This window comes from Petaurus breviceps, unplaced genomic scaffold, assembly GCF_028583685.1.
Source record: "Petaurus breviceps papuanus isolate PSGF00001 unplaced genomic scaffold, PetGlider_PUasm1.0 90601, whole genome shotgun sequence".
In the NCBI taxonomy this organism is placed as follows: Eukaryota; Metazoa; Chordata; class Mammalia; order Diprotodontia; family Petauridae; genus Petaurus; species Petaurus breviceps.
In genome coordinates, this window is record NW_027187282.1 from 3,720,551 (window position 1) to 3,747,956 (window position 27,406).

At 40.8% G+C, this 27,406-nt stretch overlaps 1 protein-coding gene across 1 annotated transcript in view; it reads left to right on the top strand.

Annotated features, from left to right (window-relative positions):
- The window catches only part of LOC138142699 (dynamin-1-like protein), a gene marked incomplete at its 5' end in the record, with an annotated part of 50,078 nt that overhangs the window by 3,717 nt on the left and 18,955 nt on the right, over window positions 1-27,406 (top strand). The window contains 5 exon segments of the mRNA XM_069063808.1: window positions 1,262-1,424; window positions 1,965-2,085; window positions 24,684-24,812; window positions 24,904-25,110; window positions 26,316-26,436. Of these exon segments, the coding sequence (XP_068919909.1) occupies window positions 1,262-1,424; window positions 1,965-2,085; window positions 24,684-24,812; window positions 24,904-25,110; window positions 26,316-26,436 (741 nt within the window).

A 27,406-nucleotide genomic window follows, 5' to 3' on the forward strand; every position in this document is an offset into this window, starting at 1 on the left:
TTTGGAAGATTAGTTACATTTTGCACATGTTGAGTTTGGGGGTGGGGGGAGTCAGCAAAATTCAGGTAGAGAGATGAACTCTAAGGAGAGGTTAGGAAGAGATTTGGTTGTCATCTGCATAGAGGTTATGCTTGAAGGCGCAGGAATTAAATAACCTCCCCAAGGGGGGAGAAATGGGAATAAAAGACCTAGGTCACAACCCACAATTAAGGGATGAGAGGACAAGCCAGCCAGGGAAGCAACAACATCAGAGGTGAAAAGAGAATCCTGAGAATACTGTGGTATGGAAGCCAAGGCTGAAAGGGCTAGAGGGAAAGTGGGCAGCAGCCAGTCATGATGAATGTGAAGTGGAAAACCAAGAAAAGAAGGATTTATTAAACACTTATTCTCTTCTTTTATTTTTTGCTTTTTGGAAGGGGGAAGGCAGGGAAATTGGGGTTAAGTGACTTACCCATGGTCACACAGCTAGTAAGTGTCAAGTGTCTGAGGCCAGATTTGAACTCAGGTCCTTCTGACTCCAGGGCTGGTGCTGTAGTCACTGCAGCACCTCCTAGCTGTCCCCATTTCCAGTCTTCTTATACCTTCCTCCCTGACATTTGCTCTTTGATCCAGTGACACTGGCCTCCTGACTGTTCCATGTTCCCTCTTTCTCTGGCTTCAGGAATTTTGTCTGACTGTCTCCCATGACTGGAACACTCTCCCTCCTCCATTCTGCCTGCTGACCTCCCTGGCTTCCTTTAAGTTCCAATTAAAATTCCACCTTCTGCAGGAAGTCTTCCACGTCTCTTAATTCCAGTGCCTTTCAAGGAATTAGTGTGTTAATTATCTCCTATTTATCTTGTATCTAGGTTGCTTTGTATATATTTCTTTGCATGTTGTCTTTCCCATTAGACTGTGAGGCCCTTGAAGGCAATGACTATCTTTTACCTCTTTTCATATACCAGGTACATAGTAGTCACTTAACAAATGTTTATTGATTGATTGCAGTAGCTTTCCTAGAGTGGTCTTAATGCCTTACTGGTGGCTCTTCAGCATTGTTTAATTCTTTTCTCTCTCTCTCTCTCCCTCCCCCTAAAATGAAAAAGCTCCAGATGGTACTGTTTGACTCTGGGACTAAGTATGATTACCTCTTCATCTCTCATAGCTGCCATTGCCCTTTCTCACCCTCTTTGGCTGGTCATGGCTGTCCCTGATTGGAGATGGGGCTGCCTAGCTGATGATGGGGAGCAGCTAGTTTTCTCTGATCCTTATCTCCTACTAGGTCCCTGTGGGTGACCAGCCCCCAGACATAGAGGTGCAGGTCAGAGACATGATACTGTCCTACATCAGTAGTCCCAATTGTCTCATCCTGGCTGTCACCGCTGCCAACATAGACATGGCTACTTCTGAATCCTTCCAACTTGCCCGGGATGTGGATCCTGAAGGTACGGCGCTGGGAGTACTTGGGTGTGTATGTGGAAGAGATATTCCACTAGCAGGGAGGAGACCTGGCTTAGCTAGTAGCTCTGCATGGTCTGGGGCAAGGCACTTGGATTTACTTCCTTTATAAAACATGGGATTGGAGCCAAATTGGCTACCTATGGCCTCTTTCTGCTTTCTGATTTAAGGCTTCACCCCTGAGCTGTGATTTTCCTTTCCTGGACATGGGTTGGAAAAGGACAGCAGGAAAGGATGCTAGTGCCCTTTCCCAATTTAGTGCTGCTATCTATCTCTGGGACTAAGAACTATGATCACCCTCCCATTTCCCTGACATACCCATTTATTGCACACCTGACATGACCTGTCCTGGCCTCAGCAGACAGCAAATGATGTGAGAGCAACTTTTATATCCAGAGGATGCTTAACTCTCCCCACCCAACTCATGTGTGGGACACATGACCCATTCTTCCTTCAAGTGCTAAAGTAGCCTCTGGAAGTTGGCTCTAGAGGTCCCAAGCTCTTCTTGTCCCTTCCCCACTTCTTAGGTCAAAGGACCTTGGCAGTGATCACTAAGCTGGACCTCATGGACACTGGGACAGATGCGGTGGATATACTGATGGGTCGAGTTATCCCTGTGAAGCTGGGCATTATTGGAGTGGTGAATCGGTGAGTAGGGCTCTTTCAATCCTCCTTCCTAAGCAGGCTGGGTGAGCATAGAGGAGACTGGAGCTAGGGTAAGGGCATGGAGTGAGACAGAAAATCACTGGCTAAAAAACAACTGGGGTTTATATTCGATGAGTGGAGTTAACTTCCTTCTACAAAGTCAAAAGCATTGAGGGTAATCTCTAAAATTAGAAGCAATGAGAGCAAAACCTATAAAATTATAAAGGATAGAGTTGAGGAGGCACATGGATTCTTTCTTTTAAAACATTTTACCAATAGCTTTGATTTTTACATCATAGTCATTTTCTTTTATATACTTTATTTTTTTCATTCACTTCCATAAGATTTTGAGTTCCAAAATTTCTGCCCATCTGTCCCCTCCCCCACCCCAAGATGATGCATAATTTGATATAGGCTCTACATCTATATTCATATTGAACATATTTTCTGTTTTTTTTTTCATTTTTCAAATGCTTCATTAACTTCTGATTTACATCATTCATTTCCACCAGATTTTGAGTTACAAATTTTCTCCCCATTTTTCCCCTACCCACCACCCCAAAATAGCAGTCTCACAGGATATGCCCTCCTCTAATCTGCTCTATCCCATATTTTTTCCCATACCCCCTTCAACTTTTCCAGTAGGGCAGGTGAATCTCTATTTTCCAATGCCTGTATATCTTATTTCCCAATTACATGTAAAATAGTATTAATAATAATGTGTGTGTGTGTGTGTGTATATATATATATATATATATTCTAAACATTTGGTTTTAAAACTTTGAATTCCAGATTCATTCCCTTCCTCCCTTGTTACCCACCATTACTGGGAATATAAGCAGTTCAGTATAAGTTGTACATGTGTGTCTAATGCAAAACAATAACATAGTAGATATATTGTAAAAGACTGACTGTATTTCCCTCCCTCCTATCCCACCTCCCACTTGTTCTATTCTCTACTTTGATCCTGTCCCTTTTAAAAGTGGGTGTTTCCAACTTCCTTACCCCCAGCCTGCCCTCCTCCCCATCATCCCCCCTCTCATCCCCTTCTGCCCTACTCTCCTGTAGGGTGAGATACCCTATTTAGTGTGTATGTATTCCCTCCCCGAGCCAAATTCAATGAGAATAAGGTTGATCCATTCCCTTTTGCTATTCCTCCCCTCCATTGTAACCATTTTCCCTTGCCTCTTCTATATGAGATAGTTTACCCCATTCTGTCTCTCCCCATCTCCTCTCATTATATTCCTCTCTCACCTCTTAATTTCACCTTTTAAGTATCATCCCTTCCTATTAAATTGGTCCTGTGCCCTCTATCTATGTATACCCGTAAACATATATACACACATTCACATATGTATTCATACGCCTGCATACCCTCTGATATAGACATATATACATATATATATATATATATTTCTATTCCCTTCAACTATTTTCATACTGAGAAAAGTTTCATCAGTTACAATTATCATTTTTCTATGTAGGAATGTTAATAGTTCACCTTTGATAAGTTCCTTATGATTTATTTTCTCTGTTTAACTTCTCATGTTTCTCTTGCTTCTTGTATCTGAATGTCAAATTTTCTATTCCACTCTGGTTTTTTCAGCAAGAATACTTGAAAGTCCTCTATTCCACTGAATGACCAAATTTTCCCCTGAAACATGATACTCAGTTTTGCTGGGTAGGGTGACTCTTGGTTTAAATCCCAGCTCCTTTGACCTCTGGAATAACATATTCCAGGTCCTTCGATCCCTCAGTGTAGAAGCTGCCAGATCCTGAGTTATCCTGATTGTGTTTCCACAATATTCAAATTGTTTCTTCCTAGCTGCTTGTAATATTCTCTCCTTGATCTGGGAATTTTGAAACCTGGCTATAATATTCCTAGGAATTTTCTTTTGGGGATCTTTTTCAAGAAGTGATTGGTGGATTCTTTCAACCTCCATTTTGCCCTCTGGTTCTAAAACATCAGGGCAATTTTACTTGAGAATTTCTTGGAGGATGATTTCTAGGTTCTTTCTTTGATCATGGCTTTCAGGTAGTCCAATAATTTTTAAATTATCTCTCCTGGATCTATTTTCCAAATCAGTGGTTTTTCCAATGAGATATTTCACATTGCCTTCTATTCTTTCATTTGTTTGGATCTGTTTAACAGCATCTTGATTTCTCATCAAGTCATTAGCTTCCATTTGCTCCAATCTAATTCTGAAGGAATGATTCTCCTCAGTGAGCTTTTGAGATTCTTTTTCCATCTGGCAAATTTGGCTTTTTAAGGCATTCTTCTCCTCATTGCCTTTTTGAGCCTCTTTTACCATTTGAGTTAGTCTTTTTTTTAAGGTGTTATTTTCCTCAGTCAGGCTGTTGACTCTCATTTCATAATTTTCTTGCATCATTCTCATTTCTCTTCCCAATTTTTCCTCCACTTCTCTTATCTGCTTCTTAAGGTCCTCTATGGCCTGTAACCTGCTTGTATTTTTCTTGGAAGCTTTTGGTGCAGGAATTCTGACTTCACTGTCTTCCTCCTGTTCCATGCTTTGATCCTTTTTGTCCATAAAATAGTAGTCTAATGTTGGAATCTTCTGTCTGCTTTGTTTCCTTTGCCTGGTCACGTCACCCCTCAGTCACTTGACCCCTGGACTTTTTGCCACAGTAGGACTCTGCCACCAGACAGGAGAGCTTTTGTCCCAAATGCTGGGGTTTTCTCAGCTGCTGGAGGTATTAGATGGGTGCCTTCTCTGAGGCCTCCACACGCTCTGGCAAGCTGGACACACACCCCAGGACCTCTACGCTAGACTGCAATCCAGATCCAAGCAGGTTAAAGCAAGAGCAATTACTCCTCATACTGGTGCTTGGTCCCCCTACACTCTGCAGGCAAGGAGCTGAAGCTGCCACATGCCAATGGCTGAGCTGCAGCCCTCAGCAGCTTCTCGCCCTGGGGGGAAAAAGATGACACTCTCCCAACTACTAGGTCCCAAAGTCCACACTGCACTGACCTCTCACTTTGTCCTTAGCATCTATGTGTTGATAAATCTGGAAACAGCCACAGCTGCTGGTGATCTGGAGTCTCTCCAGCTGGGGGCTGGTCAGGCCCACCCTGGGGCTAAAGCCTCAGCGTGGGGCTGGGCTCGCTCAGAGCACCTGCCGGCCTGCTCTGCTGTCCTTAGAGGGAGGTTAGCTTCTCTGTGTCATTTTGTGGGTTCTGTAGCTCCAAAGTTTGTTCAGAGTCCCCTTTTACATGAATTGGAGGTGGTGGGAGCTGGAGCCGCATGAAGGTCCTGTTTCAACACTGCCATCTTGACTCCCCCTCCTGAAAATATTTTCACATTAGCCCGGTTATAAAGAATTAGAACCAATGATAGAAACCACTAGATAAAAGAGACAAACAAAAAAAGAGCAAATAATATGCTTCAATCTGCATTGAGTCTCCATAGTTCTTTCTCTGGATGTGGATAGCATTTTCATCATGAGTTCTTTGGAATTGTCTTGAATCCTTGCATTGCTAAGCAGAGATAAGTCTATCACAGTTAATCATTGCACATTGTGGCTCTTACTATGTACACTGTTCTCCTGGTTCTGCTCACTTCACTTAGCATCAATTCATTCAAGTCTTTCCAGGTTTTTCTGAAGTCTACCTACTTATCATTTATTATAGCACAATAGTATTCCATTATATTCACATACCACAACTTGTTCAGCCATTCCCCAAGTGATGATCATCCCCGCAGTTTTCAATCTTTGGCCACCACAAAAAGAACCACTATAAATACTTCTGTACGTGTGGGTTCTTTTCCCATTTGTGTGATCTCTTTGGGATACAGACCTAGAAGTGGTATTGCTGGGTCAAATGGTATGAAAAATTTTGTAGCCCTTTGGGTATAGTTCCAAATTGCTCTCCAGAATGGTTGGATCATCTCCACAAACAATGCTTTAGTGTTCAAATTTTCCCACATCTCCATCATTTATAGTTTTCCTGTTTTGTCAGGTTAGTCAATCTGATAGGTGTGATGTAGTACCTCAGACTTGATTTGATTTGCATTTCTCTAATCAATTGTGGTTTAGAGAATTTTTTCATATGACTATAGATAACTTTAATTTCTTCATCTGAAAACTGCCTGTTCATATCTTTTGACCATTTATCAATTAGGGAATGACTTATATTCTTTTTTTTGGAGGGGGGAAAGGCAAGGCAATTGGGATTAAGTGACTTGCCCAAGGTCGCACAGCTAGTGTCAAGTGTCTGAGGCCGGATTTGAACTCAGGTCGTCCTGACTCTAGGGCCGGTGCTCTATTCAGTAAGCTACCTAGCTGCCCTTAATATTCTTATAAATTTGACTCAGTTCTCTATATATTTTATAACTAAAGCATTTATCAGAGACACTGGTAGTAAAAATTCTTCCCCAGTTTTCTGCTTCCTTCCTAATCTTGGTTGCATTGGCTTCATGCAAAAATTTTTAATTTAATGTAATCAAAATTATCCATTTTGCATTTCATAATGTTCTCTATTTCTTATTTGGTCATAAGTTCTTCTCTTTTTCATAAATTCTGACAGGTAAACTATTCCTTGCTCTCCCAGTTTGCTTATAGTATCAGTCTTTATATCTAAATTGTATGCCCATTTTGACTTGATTTTGGTATATGGTGTAAGATGTTGGTCTATGCCCAGTTTCTGCCATACTATTTTCCAGTTTTCCAAGAAGCTTTTGTCAAATAGTGAGTTCTTATCCCAGAAACTGGAGTCTTTGGGTTTATCAAACAGTAGATTACTATAGTCATTGACTGCTGTGTCTTGTGTACCTAACCTGTTCCACCTCTATTTCCTAGCCACGTCATAGTCATTTTCAAATCCCAGGTAAACCCTTCCTTGAAACAAGAAAGAGCTAATCAAAAAACAACCAGCATGTGAGAACGTGTTCAGCATTCTGTGTTGTCCTTGTGCCGAGAGGGGATCTGCTCATTTCCTTCTCTTGGTCATTACAATTACTCCTCTTTGGGCTTTATTCTCTTTCCTTTATATGATTATAGTCACTTTTAGGCTCCTCATTCTTCTTGCCCCATATTTCATTTAAATCTTCCCAACTTCTCTGGATTCCTCATATTATGGATCGATTCCACCATCATTTAGTATGATGCTGTAATATTCCATGACAATTTGTTCAGTCATTCTCCAACCCATGAACACCTAATTTTGTTTCCAGTTTTTTGTTGCCAAAAAAAAGGTGCTGCTTTGACTATGTTGTGATTTTGGAATTAGTGGTGGACTTCTGCGGGGCATATGTTCAAGAACTGGATTGATGTTACAGCATATAAACAGTTTATTATTGCCTTACAGAAGGGTTGAACCAAATTTACCGCTCCGCCACAACTATATTAGTGTGCTTGCTTTCCTGCGACCCCTCCAGCTTCAACTTTTTCCTTTTATCATCTTTCCTTTAGTTTGGTGCAAAGTAAAACCTTAGAGTTCTTCAGCTTGCATCTCTCTTATTAGTCATTTTGAGCCATTCCCATCTTTTGCATGGTTGTTGACTATGGGTATGTGAACTTTACCCCTCAACACAGCAGGAAAGGCCTGTTCCTGGGTACAGTCCTCCTCTTCCTTTCATCACTTAGCCTAGCTACTTCCACTTTGACTACTGTCAGCTATTGCCACTCACTAAGCAGGGATTCTCTTATTTCCTTACTAAGGAATAGTGCAGTCTCCAGGTGCTTTCCATATCCCCCTGCACAGGTAAGTGAGCACACAGTCCTATTCTTGGAGTTTTTCTTAAGCTTTTTGCCATCAGTAAGAACCACAACAGAACAAAAGGGCCCTCCTAGAGCAGCTCACTTTTTGCCACTCTGACACAATAGAGAAAAGGTCATTAGTAGTTGTGTAATAGTTGTGTGAGGCAAAATTGCCCCAGAGAAGAAGTGAGGCAATGTACCCTCTTCCTCTTCTTGGCAAGGTGAGAGACCATCCATGCAGATAATGCATTTGATATCACTACTTGGGTTTTCTTTTTTCAAAGGAAGATTCATTGCTAGACGATATCTATCAATAAATATAATGTAACAACAAAAGATGTCAATAAAGTGAAATTCTTTTAAAAATTCATTAGGAGGGGCAGCTAGGTGGTGCAGTCAGTAGAGCGCTGGCCCTGGAGTCAGGAGCACCTGAGTTCAAATCTGGCCTCAGACACTTAACACAAAAAGTAGCCGTGTGACATTGGGCAAGTCACTTAACCCCAAATTGCCTCCAAAAAAAGCAAAAACAAAAAAAATTCATTAGTAGCTCTAGGAAAAGGTATATTTCTAATGAGGCATGTGTTCTGTAGACGTATTAAGCTTCTATTATTTTTACACCTGCTTCTACAACTCATAATCTTGGCTCTATACTCTCTGCCCTGACCATTCCTTAACTGCCGTGACTTCAGGAATTGCCTCTATGCCTGTAACTCCCAGATCTCTATCTCTAACCTTTAGTTATTTCCCAAGTTCCAGACCTTCCTCTCCAGCTGCCTATAAGACATATCCTTCTGGGTGGTCCACTGTTGCCTCATATCCTGAAATTATTTTCTTTCTTTCTTCAAAACCTCTTCTTTTCTCTGATACCACTATTTCTCTTGATGCTAACCCATTTCCCATATTCAAAATTTGGCCATTATCTTTGATACTTCCCTCCTCATAACCCACAGCCATCAAGCAAATAAATATTTATTGTTCTTAGTAAATGCTGGGGAGAAATAAACAAATAGTTTTTCCCTCAATGGAGTGTGTATATATACACATATGTATATACATATATATACATATATATGTGTGTGTGTGTGTGTATATATATATATATATATATATATACACACACACACACATAAAAAACATAGAAGAGGAGGTGGGGAGCAAAGGAAAGCATGTTGTATTTGGGGCCAGATTACTTGAGTTCAGTTCTTATTAGCTCAACTGCTTACTACTGGTTTGATACTGAAAGTAATTTCTTTTTCTGAGCCTACCTCAGTTTCCTTATCTGTGAAATGGGGTGGAGGTTTAGACTAGATGACCCCATTTCCTTTAGCTCTAGGATACTATCTCTATATGAGAGGTAACCTTGAAGAAAAAAGCACTAATAGTTGGTGGGTCCAAGGAAAGGTCCCATGTAGAAAATGACATTTGAACTGAACCTTGAAAAAATTTAAGGATCATAAGAGGTAGAGATGAGGAGGAGAGAGAACAAGGAAAGGCAAAAACAGTACCTGCCCTCAAGGAACCACAGTGTAACAAAGGAGACAACTTGTAAATAGCTAAGTATGTACAAGATACATACAGGGTGGATAGAAGGTAATCTCAGATGGCTTTAACAGGGGGTAGGATGATGGATAGGGATGGTGAGGGGAACCAGAAAAGACCTCCTACTGAAGATGGGATTTGAGCTGAGTCTTAAAGGAAGCCAATGGAAGCTTAAAGAGGCAGAGGTGACAAGGGTCAACATTCCAGGCATAAGGGCTAGCCATTGTAAAGGCTCAGAGATCAAAGATGGAATGGGGAGTTGGGGAGTAGCAAATCTCAGCCAGCTTGGCTAGAGTATAGCATGTGGAGAGTAACATTGCGATATGCCTGGAAATGTCAATTGGAATATGGTTGTGAAGAGCTTTGAATGACAGTAGAATCTGTATTTAATATGAAAGGGTTAAGTGAGGGCAAATTCCTTTGGCAGTTGTTTAAAACATAGGTTAGAGTGGGGAGAATTGTAATTTAGAGGCTATTGAAGTATTCCACAATGCAGGGAGAAGTGATTAAGGGCCTGAACTGGTGTGGCCCTTGAATGAAGTAAAGGGACTGGATGTAAAAGATATTAGACCACTAGAATCTTCACAGCTTATTTGAATGTGGGAGATGAGGAAAGAACAAAGGATCACAGTAACTGAGGTTTTGACTCTGACTGATCAGAGTGGTGCCATTGAAAGAAACTGAAAAGTTTGGAGGAAGAGTCTATTCATTTGATCAATTAACAAACATTTTAAAAAAAATTATTTTGAGTTCAAATTCTCTCACTCCCTCCAGCTTCCTCCCCACTGTTTGAGAAGGCAAGCAATACAATACCCATTATACAGGCAAAGTCATAGAAAAACTCATTTTCACATTAGCTATGTTGTAAAAAGATATGCCTCAGTCTGTATTCCAAGTCCATCAGTTCTCTCGGTTTTCATCATGGGTCCTTTGGAATTGTCTTACATCATTGTCTTGATCAGAGTAGAGACTTTCATAATTGGTCATTCTTATAATACTATTGTTACCATGTTTACTGTTCTCCTGGTTCTGCTCACTTCATTTTACATCAGTTCATGTAAGTCTTTCCAGGTTTTTCTGAAACCATTCTGCTCATCATTTCTTATAGTGTTCCATCACAGTGATACACCACAATTTATTCAGTCAGTCCTCAATTGATGAGTATCTCCTCAGTTTCTGACTCTTTGCCACCACAAAAAAAGAGCTTCTATAAATATTTTTATACAAATAAGTCTTTTTCCTTTTATCTCTTTGGGATTGCTGGGTTAAAGAGTATACACAGTTTGATAGCCCTTTGGATGTAGCTCCAAATTGTTCTCCAGATTGGTTGGACCAGTTCACAACTCCACCAACAGTGTCTCTTTTTTTCCACATCCCTTCCAACATTTGTCATTTTCATTTTTTGTCTTGTTAGCCAGTCAAGGTGTGAGGTGGTACTTCAGGGTTGTTGTAATTTGCATTTCTCTAGTGAATAGTTATTTAGAACATTATTCCACATGATTATTGATAGCTTTGATTTCTTCTTCTAAAAACTACCTGCTCACATCCTTTAACCATTTATCAATTGGGGAATAGCTTCTATTTTTATAAATTTGACTCAGTTCTCTATATATTTGAGATACGAGGCTATCAGAGAAACACTATAAAATTTTCCCTCAGTTTCTTGTTTTCCTACTAATTTTGGCTGCATTGATTTTGTTTGTGCAAGCTCATTTTAGTTTCATGCAATCAGAATTACCTTTTTTACCTCCTATGATCCTCTCTCCCTTTCATAGTCATAGACTCTTTCCTTATCCATAGATCTGACAGGTAATTTTTTCCATGCTCTCCTAATTTGCTTATATTACCCTTTAATTTCTAAATCACATACCCACTTTGAGTTTATCTTGATACACAGTGTGAGATGTTGGTCTGTGACTAATTTCTCCCTGACTGCTTTTCAGTTTTCCCAGAAGTTTTTCTCAAATAAGTGAGTTCTTGCCCCGTAGCTTAGATCTTTGGGTTTATCAAACACTAGGTGGCAGTGCTCATTTCCTTCTGTATTTATTCTGTACTTAGACTATTCCATTGATTCATCACTCTATTTCTTAGCCAGTACCGTATTGCTTTGATGATTACAGCTTTGTAGTATACTTTAAGATCTGCTAGGCCACCTTTGTTCACAATTTTTTTTTCATTGATTCCCTTGATATTCTTGACCTTTTGTTCTTCCAGATAAATTTTATTATTTTTTTTCTAGCTCCATAAAATAATTCTTTGGTAATTTAATTGGTATGGCACTGAATAAATAAATTAATTTAGGGAGTATTGTCATTTTTATTATACTGGCTAGTCCTACTCATGAGCACTTAATATTCCTCCACTTGATTCAATCGGTTTTCACTTGTGTGAAAAGTGTTTTGTAATTATATTCATATAGTTCATGGGTGTGTGTTGACAGGTAGACTCCCAAGTATTTTATACTGTCTCCAGTTATTCTAAATGGAATTTTTCTTTCTATCTATCTCTTCCTATTGGGTTTTATTTGTAATATATTGAAATTCTGATGATTTATGTGGGTTTATTTTATATCCTGCAACTTTGCTAAATTTGTTCATTGTTTCAGCTAATTTTTCAGTTGATTCTCTAGGATTCTCTAAGCATACCATTATATCATCTTTAAAAAATGATAGTTTTGTTTTCTTATTGCCTATTTTTATTCCTTCAATTTCTTTTTCCTGTCTTATTGTGATAGCTAGCATTTCTCATGCAATATTTAATAATAATGATGGTAATGGACATCCCTGCTTCACCCTGATCTTATTGGAAAGGTTTCTAGTTTATCTCTACTACAGAGAATGTTTACGAATGATTTTAGATAAATACTACTTATCATTTTAAGAAAAACTCCATTTATTCCTATGCCTTGTGGTATTGTTTTGTTTTGTTTGCTTTTTGGAGGGCAATTTGGGGTTAAGTGACTTGCCCAAGGTCACACAGCTAGTAAGTGTTTAGTGTCTGAGGCTGGATTTGAACTCAGGTCCTCCTGACTCCAGGGCCAGTGCTCTATTCACTGCACCACCTAGCTGCCCCTCCTTGTAGTGTTTTTAATAGAACTGATGTATTTTATCAAAAGCCTTTTCTGCATCTGTTGATATAATCACATGATTTTGTTGTTATTGATATAGTCAAATATGCTGATAGTTTTCCTAATATTGAACCAGCCCTGCATTCCTGGTATAAATCTCCCTGGTCATAGCATATGATCTTTGTGATATATTGCTATACTCTCCTTGCTAGTTTTTTATTTAAATTTTTTGTATCGATATTATTTAGGGAACTTGATTTATAGTTTTCTTTCTCTGTTTTTGTTCTCCTTGATTTAAGTATCAAAACTATTTGTGCCATAAAAGTAATTTAGTAGGACTCCTTTATGTATTTTTCCAAATAGTTTATGTAGTATTGGGATTAATTGTTCTTTAAATGTTTGGTAGGATTCATTTATGAACCCATCTGGTCCTGGTAATTTTTTTTAGGGAGCTCCTTTATGACTTGTTCAATTTCTTTTTTTAAAATAGAGTTATGTAAGTATTCTATTCCCTCTTTTGTTAATCCATTTAATTTTTTAATCAATTAATTAAAGATAATTTTTAACATTCATTTATAAAACTTTGAATTCAAAATTCTCTCCCTTGCTCCCTCCCCACCCTTTCCTCCTTGAGAAGGCAAACAGTTCAATATAGGTTATACATGTGTAGTCATGCAAAACTTATACATAATTGCCACGTTGTGAAAGAAAACATAGACAAAAAAACTCAAGAAAAAGAAAGTAAAAAAAAAAAGTATGCTTCAGTCTGTATTCAGACACCATCAGTTCTTTTTCTGGGGATGGAAATTTTTCATCATAAGTCCTTCAGAGTTCTCTTGGGTCATTGTATTGCTGAGAATAGTTAAGTCATTCACAACTGCTCATCTTACAGTATTACTGTTTCTTTGTACACAGTACATTTCACTTTTCATTAGCCCATGCAAGTCATTCTAGGTTTTTCTGAGAACATCCTGCTCATCATTTCTTTAAAAAAAAATTTTTTCCTTTTTTTTTTTTTTCCTTTTTGGAGGGCAATTGGGGTTAAGTAACTTGCCCAAGGTTACATGGCTAGTTTTTTTGTGTGGGTGTTAAGTGTCTACAGGGCCAGTGCTTTACTCACTGCGCCACCTAGCCGCCCCTAAAATTTTTTTTAATTACTTTATTTTTAGTTTTCAACATTCACTTCCATAAGATTTTGAGTTTCAAATCCCCCCCCATCCCTCTCCTCCCCTCTCCCCAAGATGGCATGCAATCTGATACAGTCTCTACTTATATATTCATATTGAACATATTTTCACATTAGTCATGACATAAAGAAGACTTAGAACTAATGGGAACCACAAGAAAAAAGAAACAAAACAACACAACAAAAGAAAAGGAGCGCAAATAGTATGCTTCCATCCACATTCAGACTCCAAAGTTCTTTCTCTGGATATGGACAGCATTTTCCATTGTGAGTCTTTTTGAGTTGTCTTAGATCCTTGCATTAATGAGAAGCTGCTCATCCTTTCTTATAATACAATAGCATTCCATCATAATCACATACCACAACTTGTTCAGCCATTCCACAATTGATGGGCAGTCCCTCAATTTCTAATTCTTTGCTCCCAGAAAAGAGCTGCTATAAATATTTTTGTACATATGGTCCTTTCCTTTTTGTTTGTTTGTTTGTTTTTTCATCTCTTTTAGGATACAGATCTAGTAGTGGTTTTACTAAGTCAAAGGGTATGAATGGTTTTATAGCCCTTGGGGCTAGTTCCAAATTGCCCTCCAGAATGGTTGAATCAGTTCACAACTCCACCAGCAGTGCATTAATGTCTCATTTTTCCCACATCCCCTCCAACATTTGTCATTTACCTATCCTGTTAGGTAATCTAATGGGTATGAGGTAGTACCTCAGAATTATTTTAATTTGCATTTCACCAATTAATAGTGATCTAAAGTATTTTTTCATATGGCTACAGATAGCTTTGATTACTTCATCTGAAAACTGATCATATCTTTTGATCTTATATCAATTGAGGAATGGCTCTTATTTTTATAAATTTGACTCAGTTTTCTATATGTTTGATAAATGATGCCTTGATCAGGATAAAAAACTTGCTTCAAATTTTTTTTTCACAGTTGCTATTGCTGACTGTATTTCTCTCTGTCCTTCTCTCTCCCCATTTATTCTATTCCCTCTCTCCTTTCACCCTGTCCCTCTTCAAAAGTGTTTTGCTTCTCCCAATCTGCCCTCCCTTCTATCACCACCATCCCTTCTCTTATTCCCTTCTCCTCCTACTTTCTTGTAGGGTGAGATAGATTTCTGTACCCAATTGAGTGTGTGTTATTCCCTCCTTGAGCCAATTTTGATGAGTGAGGTTCACTCACTCCCCTCAACTTCCTCCTCTTCTCCTCCATTGTAAAAGTTTTTTCTTGCCTCTTTTATATGAGATAATTTACCCCATTCTCCCTCTCCCTTTCCTTTTCTCCCAGTACATTCCTCTCTTGTGCCTCTTAATTTTATTTTTTAAGATATCATCCCTTCATATTCAACTCACACCTGTGTCTTCTAACTACCCTAATCATGATAAATGTCTTATGAATTACAAATATCATTTTCCCATGTAGGAATGTAAACAGTTTAACCTTATTAAGTCCCTTATGATTTATTTCCTTTTCCCATTTTTATGATCTCTTTGGGATATAGACCTAGAAGTGGTATTACTGGGTCAAAGTAGTCTGATAATTTTTAAATTATCTCTCCTGAATCTATTTTCCAGGTCAGTTGTTTTTCCAGTGAGATATTTTACATTGTCTTCCATTTTTTCATTCTTTTGGTTTTATTTTATTGTTGCTTGATTGCTCATAAAGTCATTAGCTTCCATTTGCTCCATTTTAATTTTGAAGGAACTATTTTCTTCAGTAAGCTTTTGGACCTCCTTTTCCATTTGGCCAGTTCTTCTTGTGAAGGCATTCTCCTCATTGGCTTTTTGGAAACTCTTTTACCATTTGGCCTAGTCTGTTTTCTAAGGTATTAAGTATTTTCGTGTGTGTGTCTCCTTTACCAAGCTGTTGACTTGTTTTTCATGATTTTCTTACATCACCCTCATTTCTCTTCCTAATTTTTCCCTCTCCCTCTCTTATTTGATTTTTAGAATTCTTTTTGGGCTCTTCCATGGCCTGCAACCAATTCATATTTTCCTGGAGGCTTTGGATGTAGGAGCTTTGACTTTTTTGTCTTCTTCTGGGTGTGGGTTTTGATCTTCCTTGTCACCATAATAGCTTTCTATAGTCAGAGTTTTTTTTTTCCTGTTGTTTGCTCATTTTCCTAGCCTGTTAGTTGACTTTTAACTGTTTGTTAAAGTAGGGCTCTGCTTCCAGGGTGCAGGCTCACTGTCCCAAGATTCAGCGATTTTGTGCAGTTGTTTTCAGAGATACTTCTAGACCTAGACCTGTAAGTTTTCAGTTCTTCCAAGGTGGTATGATCTAAGGAGAGGTGTTTAATGCTCTCCTGACATGTGCTCTGATCTGTGAGTGAAAAAATGCAATCTTTTCTGCCTTGAAACTGTAGCCACAAGTTCTGCTATGCTAGTGCTCTTCCTCACCCTGGGGCTGCCACCCAGGACTGGGACCCAGATCTGAGTATTGGCAAAGCAACAGGGTTCTGCCTCAGTGCTAGCAAAAATCTTCTTACCAATTTTTTGATCCCCTTACTGTCTGTGGGCCAAGAGATCCAGCTCATTTAGTCACTCCTGTGTGCACCCCAAAACTGTGTGCAGCAGAAGTCCTTACCCAAATTAATACTCAGAGGTTTCTCAAGGTAGGAAGCAGAAAAGAATGGTTTATTTACAATCTCAAGAAAGGGCCACCCTCCTGACAAATGGTCAGGGAGGAGAAGCAATTTACAAAAGGAAATGGCAAAGTTATAAAGCCCTAATGCAGAATTCTCCCCCTCCCTGCTCCTGACCTTTTTCTCCCATTGGCTGGAAGTTAAGTGTACAATCTAAACATGGCAATCTACCTCAAGTACCAGAGCAAGGAAACAGTAGATCACCCAATGTATGTTTGAGAAATCACTTCTGTCCTTATTTGGCATATCTTATGCTGAGGTGGCACTGAGGAGGGTCTCCATTGCTCTAAGTCCCAGATTCCTGTAAGGTCAGGTGACCTCTAAACTTAGGCCTAGTGGATGCTGAAGCCACTCTAGATTTGATTTTTCAGAATGGGGAAACTTCACTACAAATTATCCTTCACACTCCCAAGACCTACTCCTGGTTTGCTGGGGCTGGGGCTGTGATGGCATGGTCTTCGCTGGATTGTGCTTTGCTCACACTCAGCCCCTTCCTGCTGACCTTCTAAGTTGTCTTTGGTGTTCTGTGGGCTGAGAGGTCTGGAAACTGCCACTGCTCCCAATGATTGACTGATTGATTTGGCTCAATAGAATTTAACAAAGGTTAACTCAGGTGCAGAATTCTGAGCTTTATCTGTTTATTAGCAGGGTGCAAAGTTAATAAAGTAAGTCAGATGGTTAGCTCAGTTAGACCAATGACCCAGAGAAGGAGGCGCAGCTCCTCTTTATAAGCATAGAACAAAGAACAGAACTGAGTGAAGAAAACTATAAAATTGGTTATAAAATGGGCAACTTCATGGGAGTGAGGACAACATGGTTGTTTAAATTAAGCAGAGGGGGCTCTTCTCACACTTATGTGAGGTTAGCAACCCCTCTTTCTGTCTTAGAGGAATGCTTGATTGATTTATGGGACCCATTTGCATTCTGAGGCTATTCATGGTGAACAAGGGATAAGACACTCCCTGGATCTTAGGAGGAAGAGAATACTCTCCTTAGTGTACAATGACTGGCAAGGACAGACAATATATTTCTTAGAGCTAGCTTCAGCACTTAAAGATAACACCAGATGCCATGGTATTTTCCTAGGAGCCGAAGACATGGTAGATAACAGTTTTTCCCATTAATTATAATTTTAATTCATTAGGAAACTAAACTCCTGTGACTAAGAAATGTTCATTGTTTGAGTCCATGTGCAAGATTAAAGATAGTGGAACAGACTTCTTGGTATCCACCTGTATCCCTCAAGGATAATTTTTTTTTGAGGCAAGAATTTTTCCTTGAGGCAAGAATAGAACAATGATTAGCAGGAAAACTGCCTTTTTAAACTTCATTCATTATAGGCCAGCTGAATTTCTGAACTAAATGCAGAGACAGAGAACCATGACTTAGGCAGTTATAGGACAAAATGCATTCATTGTAAATAGGAATCAAAAAACAAATGATACAGAATCTATTGAATTTCTTCAGATTTTATGTCGTGCTGTTTTCATAGCTAGTGTAGAGCATAAAGGAATGAGTCAGAAGATCCCTGAGAATAAATTTGGAAGTGGATTTTATTACCACAGGACTGCTGGGGTCACATACCCAGATCAGACAGTGAGCTGGCATGGACAATGTGCTGGTTTTTAAAGAGATTACAATACTAAGGTTGCTTAAGCTGAAACTAAAATCAGTGATTGGTCAGTGTATATTTGAATTTTTCCACTCCCACAAAATTTTTCCCTAGGCTGAGGGACAGGGAACCTAGAATGGGCAAAGATGGGGAATATTTGGTAGGTGGGTGGGGTGGGCAGGGGACTAGGAAGAATGGAGCAGGGATTTTATCCTAGGCTGAAATTTCTGATCGCAGATCAATTAGGGGAAGGGAAGGGTGGAGTTGTGCTCAACACTAGCTCTAGAGACTTGTAAGGTTTTGGTGCTTCCAAGGTAGTGTGATTCAAGGAGAGGTCTAGTAATTGCTCTCCCCATCTGTGCTCTGGTCCTTACCAGGTAGGGTCCCTGCTTTCTTGTGACCACAACTTCTCTCCTTCCTGAACAAGTGACTCATATCCAGGTAGCACTCTTCTCTACCCTGGAACTGTGGCCTGAAACTATAATTGGCCATGGAGTTGCCAAATGGCACCCAGTCTTGCACCCAGGGGTGTCCTGGAATCTCTTTCTGACCACATGTTTGATCCCCTTACCATCTCTGGGCAGTGAGAGCTCCTGGTTCTGCTGGCATTGCTGCTATGCTACCCTTTCTTTTTTTTGCCTTTTGGGGGGCAATTGGGGTTAAGTAACTTGCCCAAGGTTACACGGCTAGTTTTTTTTGTGTGGGTGTTAAGTGTCTGAGGCTGGAACTGAACTCGGGTCCTCCTGACTCTGGAGCCGGCGCTTTACTCAACTGTGCCATCTAGCCGCCCCATATGCTACCCTTTCTGCCAGCCCCCACCCCAGTGTAGACCTCTCTCTCTTTATATATTGACCTAGGCTGGAAAAATGTGTCATTTTTTGTTGGTTATGCCACTTCAGAATTCTATTTGATGCATTATTTTAAAGTTGTTTGGAGAAGAATGTTGAGAGAGTTCAGCTGGAATGCTCCTTCTATTCTGCCATTTTGGCTCTGTCCCATTTAACAATTATTAAAAATCTCCTTTGTGAGTGCTGGAGTTGCAAAATCAAAGAATCAATCCCTACAGAAAGTACATAAATACATGTGTATAAAATAAACACAAAGAGAATAAATACAAAATGGTTAAATACGAGATAGTTAGGGGTGGGGGTGAGAGGTGGTGAGTGGACCACTAGCCATTGGAAGAATCCAGAAAGGCTCCATATAGAAGATGGTGCTTGAGCTGAGGCTTAAAGAAAGGAAGAAAAATTCTAAGAGATAGAGATGAAGGAAAGCATTCCAGACATGCAAAGGCATATCGACCAGAGAGAAGGCCATTTTGGTTAGATCAGAGTTTACGTGTAATGTGCATTGAGTCCTGAAAGATAGTTGGAACCAGGATATAAAGGCCTTTAAAAGCAAGATAAGAGTTTATAATTTATCTTAAAGGCAATAGGAAGACACTGGAGTTGATTAAGTCTAGAGGAGTGATGTGGTCAGATTTGTACTTAAGCAAAATCACTTTGGCAGCTGTGTAAAATGGACTAGAGTTGGGAGAGACTTGAGCCAAGGAGACCTGTTAGGAGGCAATTGCAATAATCTAGGTGAGACAGAAGGAACTGAACCAGGGGTGGTAGCTATATGAGTGAAAAGAAGGGCTCCATATGAGAGATATCACAACTGATTGGATCTGTGGAGTGAGGGGCCAAGGATAATGCCAAAGTTCTGAACTTGGGAGAATGGAAGAATGAAATGAAGGGGTTTCAAAGAGGGTAAGCTTGAGGGGAAAGACAATGAATTCCATTGTGGACTTGCTAAGTTTGAGATTTCTCTGGAACATCAGCTTGAAATGTTTTCTAGGCAATGAAGGATTGAAGTTGAGGGGACTGAGGCTGGATATATCGATTTGAAAGACATCTCCATAGAGGTGATAGTTAAACATATAGGAGAGGGGGCGGCTAGGTGGCACAGTGAATAGAGCATCAGCCCTGGAGTCAGGAGGACCTGAGTTCAAATCCAGCCTCAGACACTTAACACTTACTAGCCGTGTGACCTTGGGCAAGTCACTTAACCCCAATTGCCCTGCCTTCCCCCCTCCAAAAAGCAAAACAAAAACATATGGGGGGGTGGCAAGGTGGCACAGTGAGTAAAGCACCGGTCCCGGAGTCAGGAGGACCCAAGTTCGGTTCTGGCCTCAGACACTTAACACCCACACAAAAAAACTAGCCATGTAACCTTGGGCAAGTTACTTAACCCCAACTGCCCTCCAAAAGGCAAAAAAAAAAAATATGGGAGAGGATGAGATCACTGAGTGAGAGTCTTTGGGGAATACTCACTTACTGGGGATGTGATAAAGATGAGCCTGCAAGGGCAACTGAGAAGGCGTGATTAGACAGGTAGGATAGGGTAGTTATCACCAAAACCCAGAGAGGGGAGAGAATATCCAGAAGAAGGTGGTCAAACACAACAGAAGAATGCAGATGATGAAGAGACAACTTCATGTTGACTGTCCAAGAGCTTTTGGTTTAATAGAGGAAAGTGTAGCCCAAAAGACTCTCCACCACCAATGAGTCTCCCATATATATAGCTAGATTATTAGATTATCCATGAATCAGTGAGAAAGGGAAACAGAGATAGAACTTAATGATTATTAAGAGCAAGCAAGGCATTAAGCACTACCCTTCCTCTCACTTAACCCTGAATAGCATTTTTTGGTTGGCTCTAACAAATGCAAGTCAGTGGGATGGAGGTCTGGGGACTCTTCTGGACCACCTGAAAGGTTCACTTAGCAAAACACAATTGCCAAAAGATAGTTACCCTTTGGGGAATTCCAAGTTTTTTTTTAATAGAATGGCAATCTTTACAATTCACAAAGTTCTTCCTTCACAATAATAGTATAGGATATATAGTATGAATATGTCACATTTTCCTGACCATGCTGTTTTCACCGAAGGCTAATGCATAAAAATTGTGTTTGTTGATCCTTAAATATAATGAACTTCAGCCTCTACCAGTGGCGATTGGAACCTTCTCTCAAGCTTCTAGTCTCCAAGACATGTGAGAGGTCACATGTCATGTGACCAGAAGCACACAGCTGGTACATGTGCAAGAGACCTGAGGAGGCATCTGTTTCTACTCTGGGCCATGCTGCTTTCCTGGCTCTTCCATACCTGAAATGATTATTGTATTTCAACTATAGCCAGCATTGATGAAATAAGGGACCGTGCCAGATTCAAAGATGAAAAAGAACACATTCTCGCCTTCAAGCTCACAATCTAATTGGAGGTGGGGAAGTAATATGTACATAAGTATACTAGCAGGTAAAATTTGATCAGGGAAAAGGGTAGATCCAGAGGAAGTGCTCTGAGAATGTAGTGTCTGAGCTGACCTCTCAGGAAGAGAAGGATTTCAATAGGCAGCACTGCAGAGGGAATCTGTCCTTTCCAGGCATGGGAGATAGGGATGGTACAAATACATGGAGATGGGAGAGTTCCACATGAGCTCAGGAAACAGCCTCTAAGTTTACTTGGAATATAGAGCACACGAAGGGAAAGAGAATGAAGTAGATTTTGGAAAGGGATATTGGAGCCAGAGGGCCTTCAATTCAGCCTGAAGACTTTGATTCTGTAGACACTAGGGAGCCACTTGAAGGATCCAACCCTTTTGCGGAATAACATCAGAGTAAGTAACTTCAGAGAAGTAACAGAAGCTGGGCATACCTTAAGCATAGGTCAGAGTTTGATGCTTACCCCAGGCATTTGATGTTTGATACAGAGTCCAGATGAAAATGGGATTCCTTATACATGATGAGGCCTCCACTTACTCCTGTTTGCTGATGGAATCAAGTTCTAGAATATTACTGAGACTACATGAATTCCATGATAATTCACAAATTTGACTTGATATGTTCCCCACAGTTAAATGGATGAAAAATGCCTACTGTCCCAACTGTAATCTGCAGTCCCATGGAATCATTTCATCAGCAGATATATACCTTGGAAAGACCCTGTAGATGGGCATTGAGCTGAGTCCTGAATTGACCAGGAAGAAAAGAGATGGCAGGATGACATCTGGGAATAACCCAGTGCAGGGGTGATTTCTCACTTTCTCCTTGGCCAAGCTGCTTCTCCTTGAAACCAAATCCCATCTTTTTTAATGTTGGAGTCCTTTAAAAAAAAAAAGGCAAAATATTTTCTTGTTGCCTTTTTGGCATACCATAGCTTTCTAATCGCTCTTCCTCTCTTCAGCATGGCCCAAAGTAGAAACAGATGAGCTCCTCAGGTCTCTTGCACATGTCCCAGCTGTGTGCTTCTGGTCACATGACATATGACCTCTCATATAAAAAACCAGCCAGTATTTCAGCTATTGCTGACCACACTTCATTCCACCCTTATAGCCCACTGTTTCTCTAGCATGCTTTAATGCCAGTGCTTTTGAATCATTTCTGATCATTGCATCAGTTAGAGTTCTGATGCCTTTCCATGGTACTCTCCTTCACATGATTTCAGTTGTTGTGTAGACTGCTGTCTTGCTTCTGTTCACTTTGTTCCATAGCATTCACCCCCTACCAGCATTGTTCTGGTGATGCTCTATGGCTGTGGGTCATCCGAAGGGTAGAAAATGCAGAGCAGCTGCAAAGGGACTGTAGAATATTGCAAACCATAAATCATTTGCCCATATGAAGTGGTAGGAATGTTATTCTGTACAAGGTATTGTAATGTAATGCCAAGGAAAGGCAACTTCCCAAGGTTCAGAATACCAGCATAGGTGCTCTCCATTTTATTCAGTGACAAATTAAGAACAGAGAAGATCAAAACATGACATCATTCCAAATACAGCATTTACTAAGGGTGATTAAATAATCTCCAAGGACTACCCCACCCCAGGACCTTCCACTCATTCAATCAATTACAAAGTCCCTGTTCTAAATACTACTCCACCCCTAGATCACAATTGAATCTGCCCCAGAGTTACAACAAGCTTAAGCACAGCACTTAATACCCAAATGGAGGTCTTTTCTTCATCTTGACAGGAGGCAAGTTCTCAGCAATCTTTGTTCCTGGGGAGACAAAGCTTAGCAAGGCCACAAGATACATTGCCAGTCTCTTCATTAATTCATCCTTTGCAGTCCTAGGACCCCTGAAAACATTAGCAAAACCCTCTCCCAGGATTTCTGTAAACATACAACAAGAAAATCCTTCTTCAGGGCTTCTGAACCAACAGCAAGGTTGCAACACTTCTGCAACAACAGCACTGTCCTTCACCAGTGGACAGTATTCACTCTCTGTCTGCAGAACAGTCTCAGGAGCTCTTAACCAACAGCCAGGTTCCGGAACTTCTTCAACAACAGGACTGTCTTTCACCAGTGGTCAAATCTGGCAAAACAACATCAAAACAGAAAGACAAAGTACCAGCAAAACAGCCATGTCTCCTCAGTCCTTGGCAGCTCCAGGGGCATGTCTCAAAAGTCCAGGGCAATTCAAAGTGGCCCTCAGCAATCCTGTCAGTCTCTCTCTGCCTCCAAAGTTGCTGCTTCCAAAAAGTTCTTCTGCCTGTCTCTCGTGTCTCTCCAAATCTACGTCACCATCTCCTCCCAGTTCAGGACTTTCTTTTCACGTCAACAAGTCCATCCCACAGGTGGGATTAACAAGCTCTGGGTTTTAACACAAACCAAAAACCAAGCCAATACAGGGGAATCTTTAAATGCCATTACTATTACAGGTATATGACCAGAAAAAATCAATCAATTTTATAACTTCAACATAGATGATAACCAATGCATAGCCATGATGCTATGCTGGGATATAGCATAAATGTCATGGGATCATCAGTTTGGATATGGAAGGAACCTTAAAACTGATGGAGTCTGGCTCCCTCATTTTATAGATAAGGAAATTGAGGCACAGAGTTGGAGGAAAGTTCCCAGAACATTGGTTGGACCTCCTAAGGATTTTACAGGAGGACATTCACAAGTATCATGACATAAGAAAGGATGAATGACTTGCAGTCTGTAGGCATTGGGATGCTTGCATCAATAAAATTGTATTGGAAGAACTGATTTACTAATGTGTCACCCACCTACTAGATCATAAGCACCATGGTGGTAATAGGACTATGCCTTATCTCAGCTTTGTATATCTCCCCCTCAGGTGATGGCCTATACACACTGAATACTTAACAAATCTTTTTTGAGTTGAACTGATGGTTCAGTCTCCCCAAGAGTCTCCAGTTAGTCACACTGCCAGACAGAGAGGTAGTTTTTTGGGGGGGAGGGGGGAAGGCAAGGCAATTAGAGTTAAGAGACTTGCTCATGGTCACACAGCTAGTAACTGTGTCAAGTGTGTGAGGTTGGATTTGAACTCAGGTCCTCCTGACTCCAGGACCACCTAGCTGCCCCTGACAGGTAGTCTTGACAGTCTGTCTTCCCTGAAACAAATCTCTGGGATTTTCCAAGTAGATGATTATGTCATCTACAAGTAGAAGTCATCTTGCTTCCTTTTTGCTGATGTTCATGGCTTTATTTTCTTTCTCTTGTCTTGTTGCTATCACTGACATTTCTAGGATGATATCGAGAATAGTAAGAAGGGTCCATGCTTGCTTTACCCTTGCCTTTATTTGAAAGGCTTCTAATGAATCTTCGTTTGCAAATAATGCTAGCTTTGGGTTTGGGATAATTTATTGTTTTACAAAAAAGCCCTTCCAAGCCAATGCTTTTTAGGGTTTTCAGTATAAATGACCATGTAGTTTTTGTTGTTTATATGATTATATACATTGTTTCCTAATGTTGAATTATCCTTGAATTTCTGGTCTAGGGAGCAGGGCCTGAGTCTGAAACTTGACCCTCTCCATAGGAGCCAATGCGACGCCAACATGCACAACATCAGTGATTCTCTACAAGATGAGCAGTGCTTCTTGCAGAAGAAATACCCATTTCTTGCCAACCGAAATGGCACCCGCTTTCTTGCCAAGACACTCAACAGGTGCTGCTAGGGCTGGTTGGGGCAGGCTGGTGATAGAACTGAAGAGTGTCTGGGGGTCACCTGGGGTTGGATCTTATGTTCTCTCTCTCAGGCTTCTGATGCACCACATCCGAGATTGCCTGCCTGAGCTGAAGACACGTGTGAATGTGCTGACAGCCCAGTACCAGTCAGTGCTACAGAGTTATGGGCAGCCTGTTAAAGACCAGAATGCCACTCTGCTGCAGATCATCACCAAATTTGCCACTGAATACTGCAACACCATTGAAGGCACAGCAAAGAACATTGAGAACTCAGAGCTGTAAGTTCAGGGAAGGGATGGGGCGTTGGAGGGAGGGAGCAGAAGATACAAATAGAGAAGGATCATTGAAACCAGAAATTTCTTAGGCCCAGCATCCTGGAACTTAGATAAGGCCCAGAATGCTTGGAGCCAGTTATTTGAAAACTGGGCAATAGCCCTGGATAAGATAAAGCAATAATCATTTACCTAGAAAACCTTCATGCTTCATAGAAAACTGCAAATGGGGTCATAAAGAGTTGGACATGTGAAATGGCTGAACAGTGGGGGAGAGGGGTTGTTGGGGGGTTTTAGTTTGGTTTTAGTCTGTCAGATTGCTCTCTCCCAGTGCAGGTTGCCACCTACTCAGCAACTTCTAGTCTTAAAATGTTGCCTAGGCCACTCTAACCCTCAGTGTCATTCTCCAAAAAGACCAAACAGCACTTAGTGGGTCAACAAGGATTTTATTGAGTATTTACTATATGCCAGGCATTGTGCTAAACGCTCAGTAAACAAACAAAGGAAAAAAAAAACAAAAAAACCAGTCCCTGCCCTCAAAGAGCTCCTGTTCTGATTGGGGAGGGGAAGGAGAAATATAGAAATAATTAGGCATGTACAAGGTATATATAGATTAGATGGAAGGTAAATGGAAAAACAAGGTAGCTAGGGGGGCTGAGAAAGGCCTTCTCAAGTGGTAGGATTTGAGTTGTCTTGGAGGAAGCCAGGGAAAGTTAAGACACAAGCCTTTCTCTCATCATGTCTAGACATCATATAATGTTTCTTGCTGTTCAATTGTGCCTGACTCTTTGTGACCCCATGGACCATAGTGTACCAGTGCTGTCCTTGGAGTTTTCTTGGCAAAGATACTAGAGTGATTGGACATTTCCTTCTCCAGGGGATTAAGGCAGACAAGGTGAAGTGATTTGCCTAGGGTCACACAGCTAGTAAGTGTCTGAGGCCAGGTTTGAACTTGGGTCTTCCTGACTCCAGGCACAGTGCAGCACCCTAAGGCTCAAGCACAGCAAACAACTTGCTCGAGATTTCACAGTGAGTGATATGTAGGAGTAAGACCCAGAATCTTGACAGCCAATCCCTTGCCTGGTGTTTTCTTCTGTTTCTCTATTTCTGTGTCTGACTTTGGTCTGAGACAAGGGTGATCAGGCATATCTAGGGGTTGGGAATGGCTATGGGCGAAGCACCTCCCTGATGCCTGACTTCTAACCCCCCAGCTGTGGTGGTGCTCGCATGTGCTACATCTTCCATGAGATCTTCAGCCGAACTCTGGAATCCATTGATCCTCTGTCTGGACTAACCATGTTGGACATCTTGACAGCCATCCGAAATGCCATGGTAACAGATCCCTCCTTCACAGCCACTTTGTCCGTTTTCATCCATTCTTCCATTTCTTGGTGCTTATAGTTGGCCCTGCTTCTACTGATCTGTCTCACTGTTTGGGGGAAATAGCCCTTTAATCAGAGGTGTGTGGTCAGCCAAAGAAACCAGGGCATAGTGTTGTGAAGAGATTTGCCCAGGTTACACAGCTAGTAAAAGTGGCTGAAAAGAGGTTCGAACCCAAGTTTTCTTGTTCCTCTATGGCAGCCATGTTTCTCTGCTCAGACCCTCTCTGGGGACTCTTCTTTGAGAAGAGCCTTGACTGCTTGCATTGAGTTCTTTTAAATGGCTTTTATGGGGGCAGACCTTGGGCTTTGGGTAGAGAGGGGGAGAGATTGAATTCTTGGGAACAGGGAGGAGGGGAGTGGCAGCCTGGGGATCAGGAACCCTCTGGTGCTACAAATCCACCATTTATTAACTCCAAGTCAGGCAGGCACTGTGCTAGGCCTGGGGATGAATGGCCACCAGAAAGTCATAAGACTGCTTACTTCCTGGGGCCCCTTAACATGACTCAAAAGAGGCTCTGAAAGAGGAATCCTCAGTGACCCAAGCCAAGGCCAACCCAGGGAAGCTGTGTGGAGTCTCTGCAGTTGCCATGGCTCACTGAGAGAAGTTACAAATTTGATTCATCATCTTTGCATCATGTCTGGCACCATAACTTAAACTCTGTAGGATCAGGCAGGAACAGTCTTAATAGAAGTAGTTCACATTTATGCAATAGTAGAAGGTTTGCAAAGCATTTATCATGGTGGGGGGTAAGGGGGGCCAGCAGTCTTGACAGTTAAGTTTAGATGGAGTGGGAGGAGTGGATGGCTCCCATAAGGCAAGAGGCAGTAGTGATTGAATGACCTTTGTCTGGAGCCTTGACCTTCCAACTGTACCTTCTTAGAAGGTGGGGGAGAGGCAGGGGCTGCTTTGGAGCTGGCAG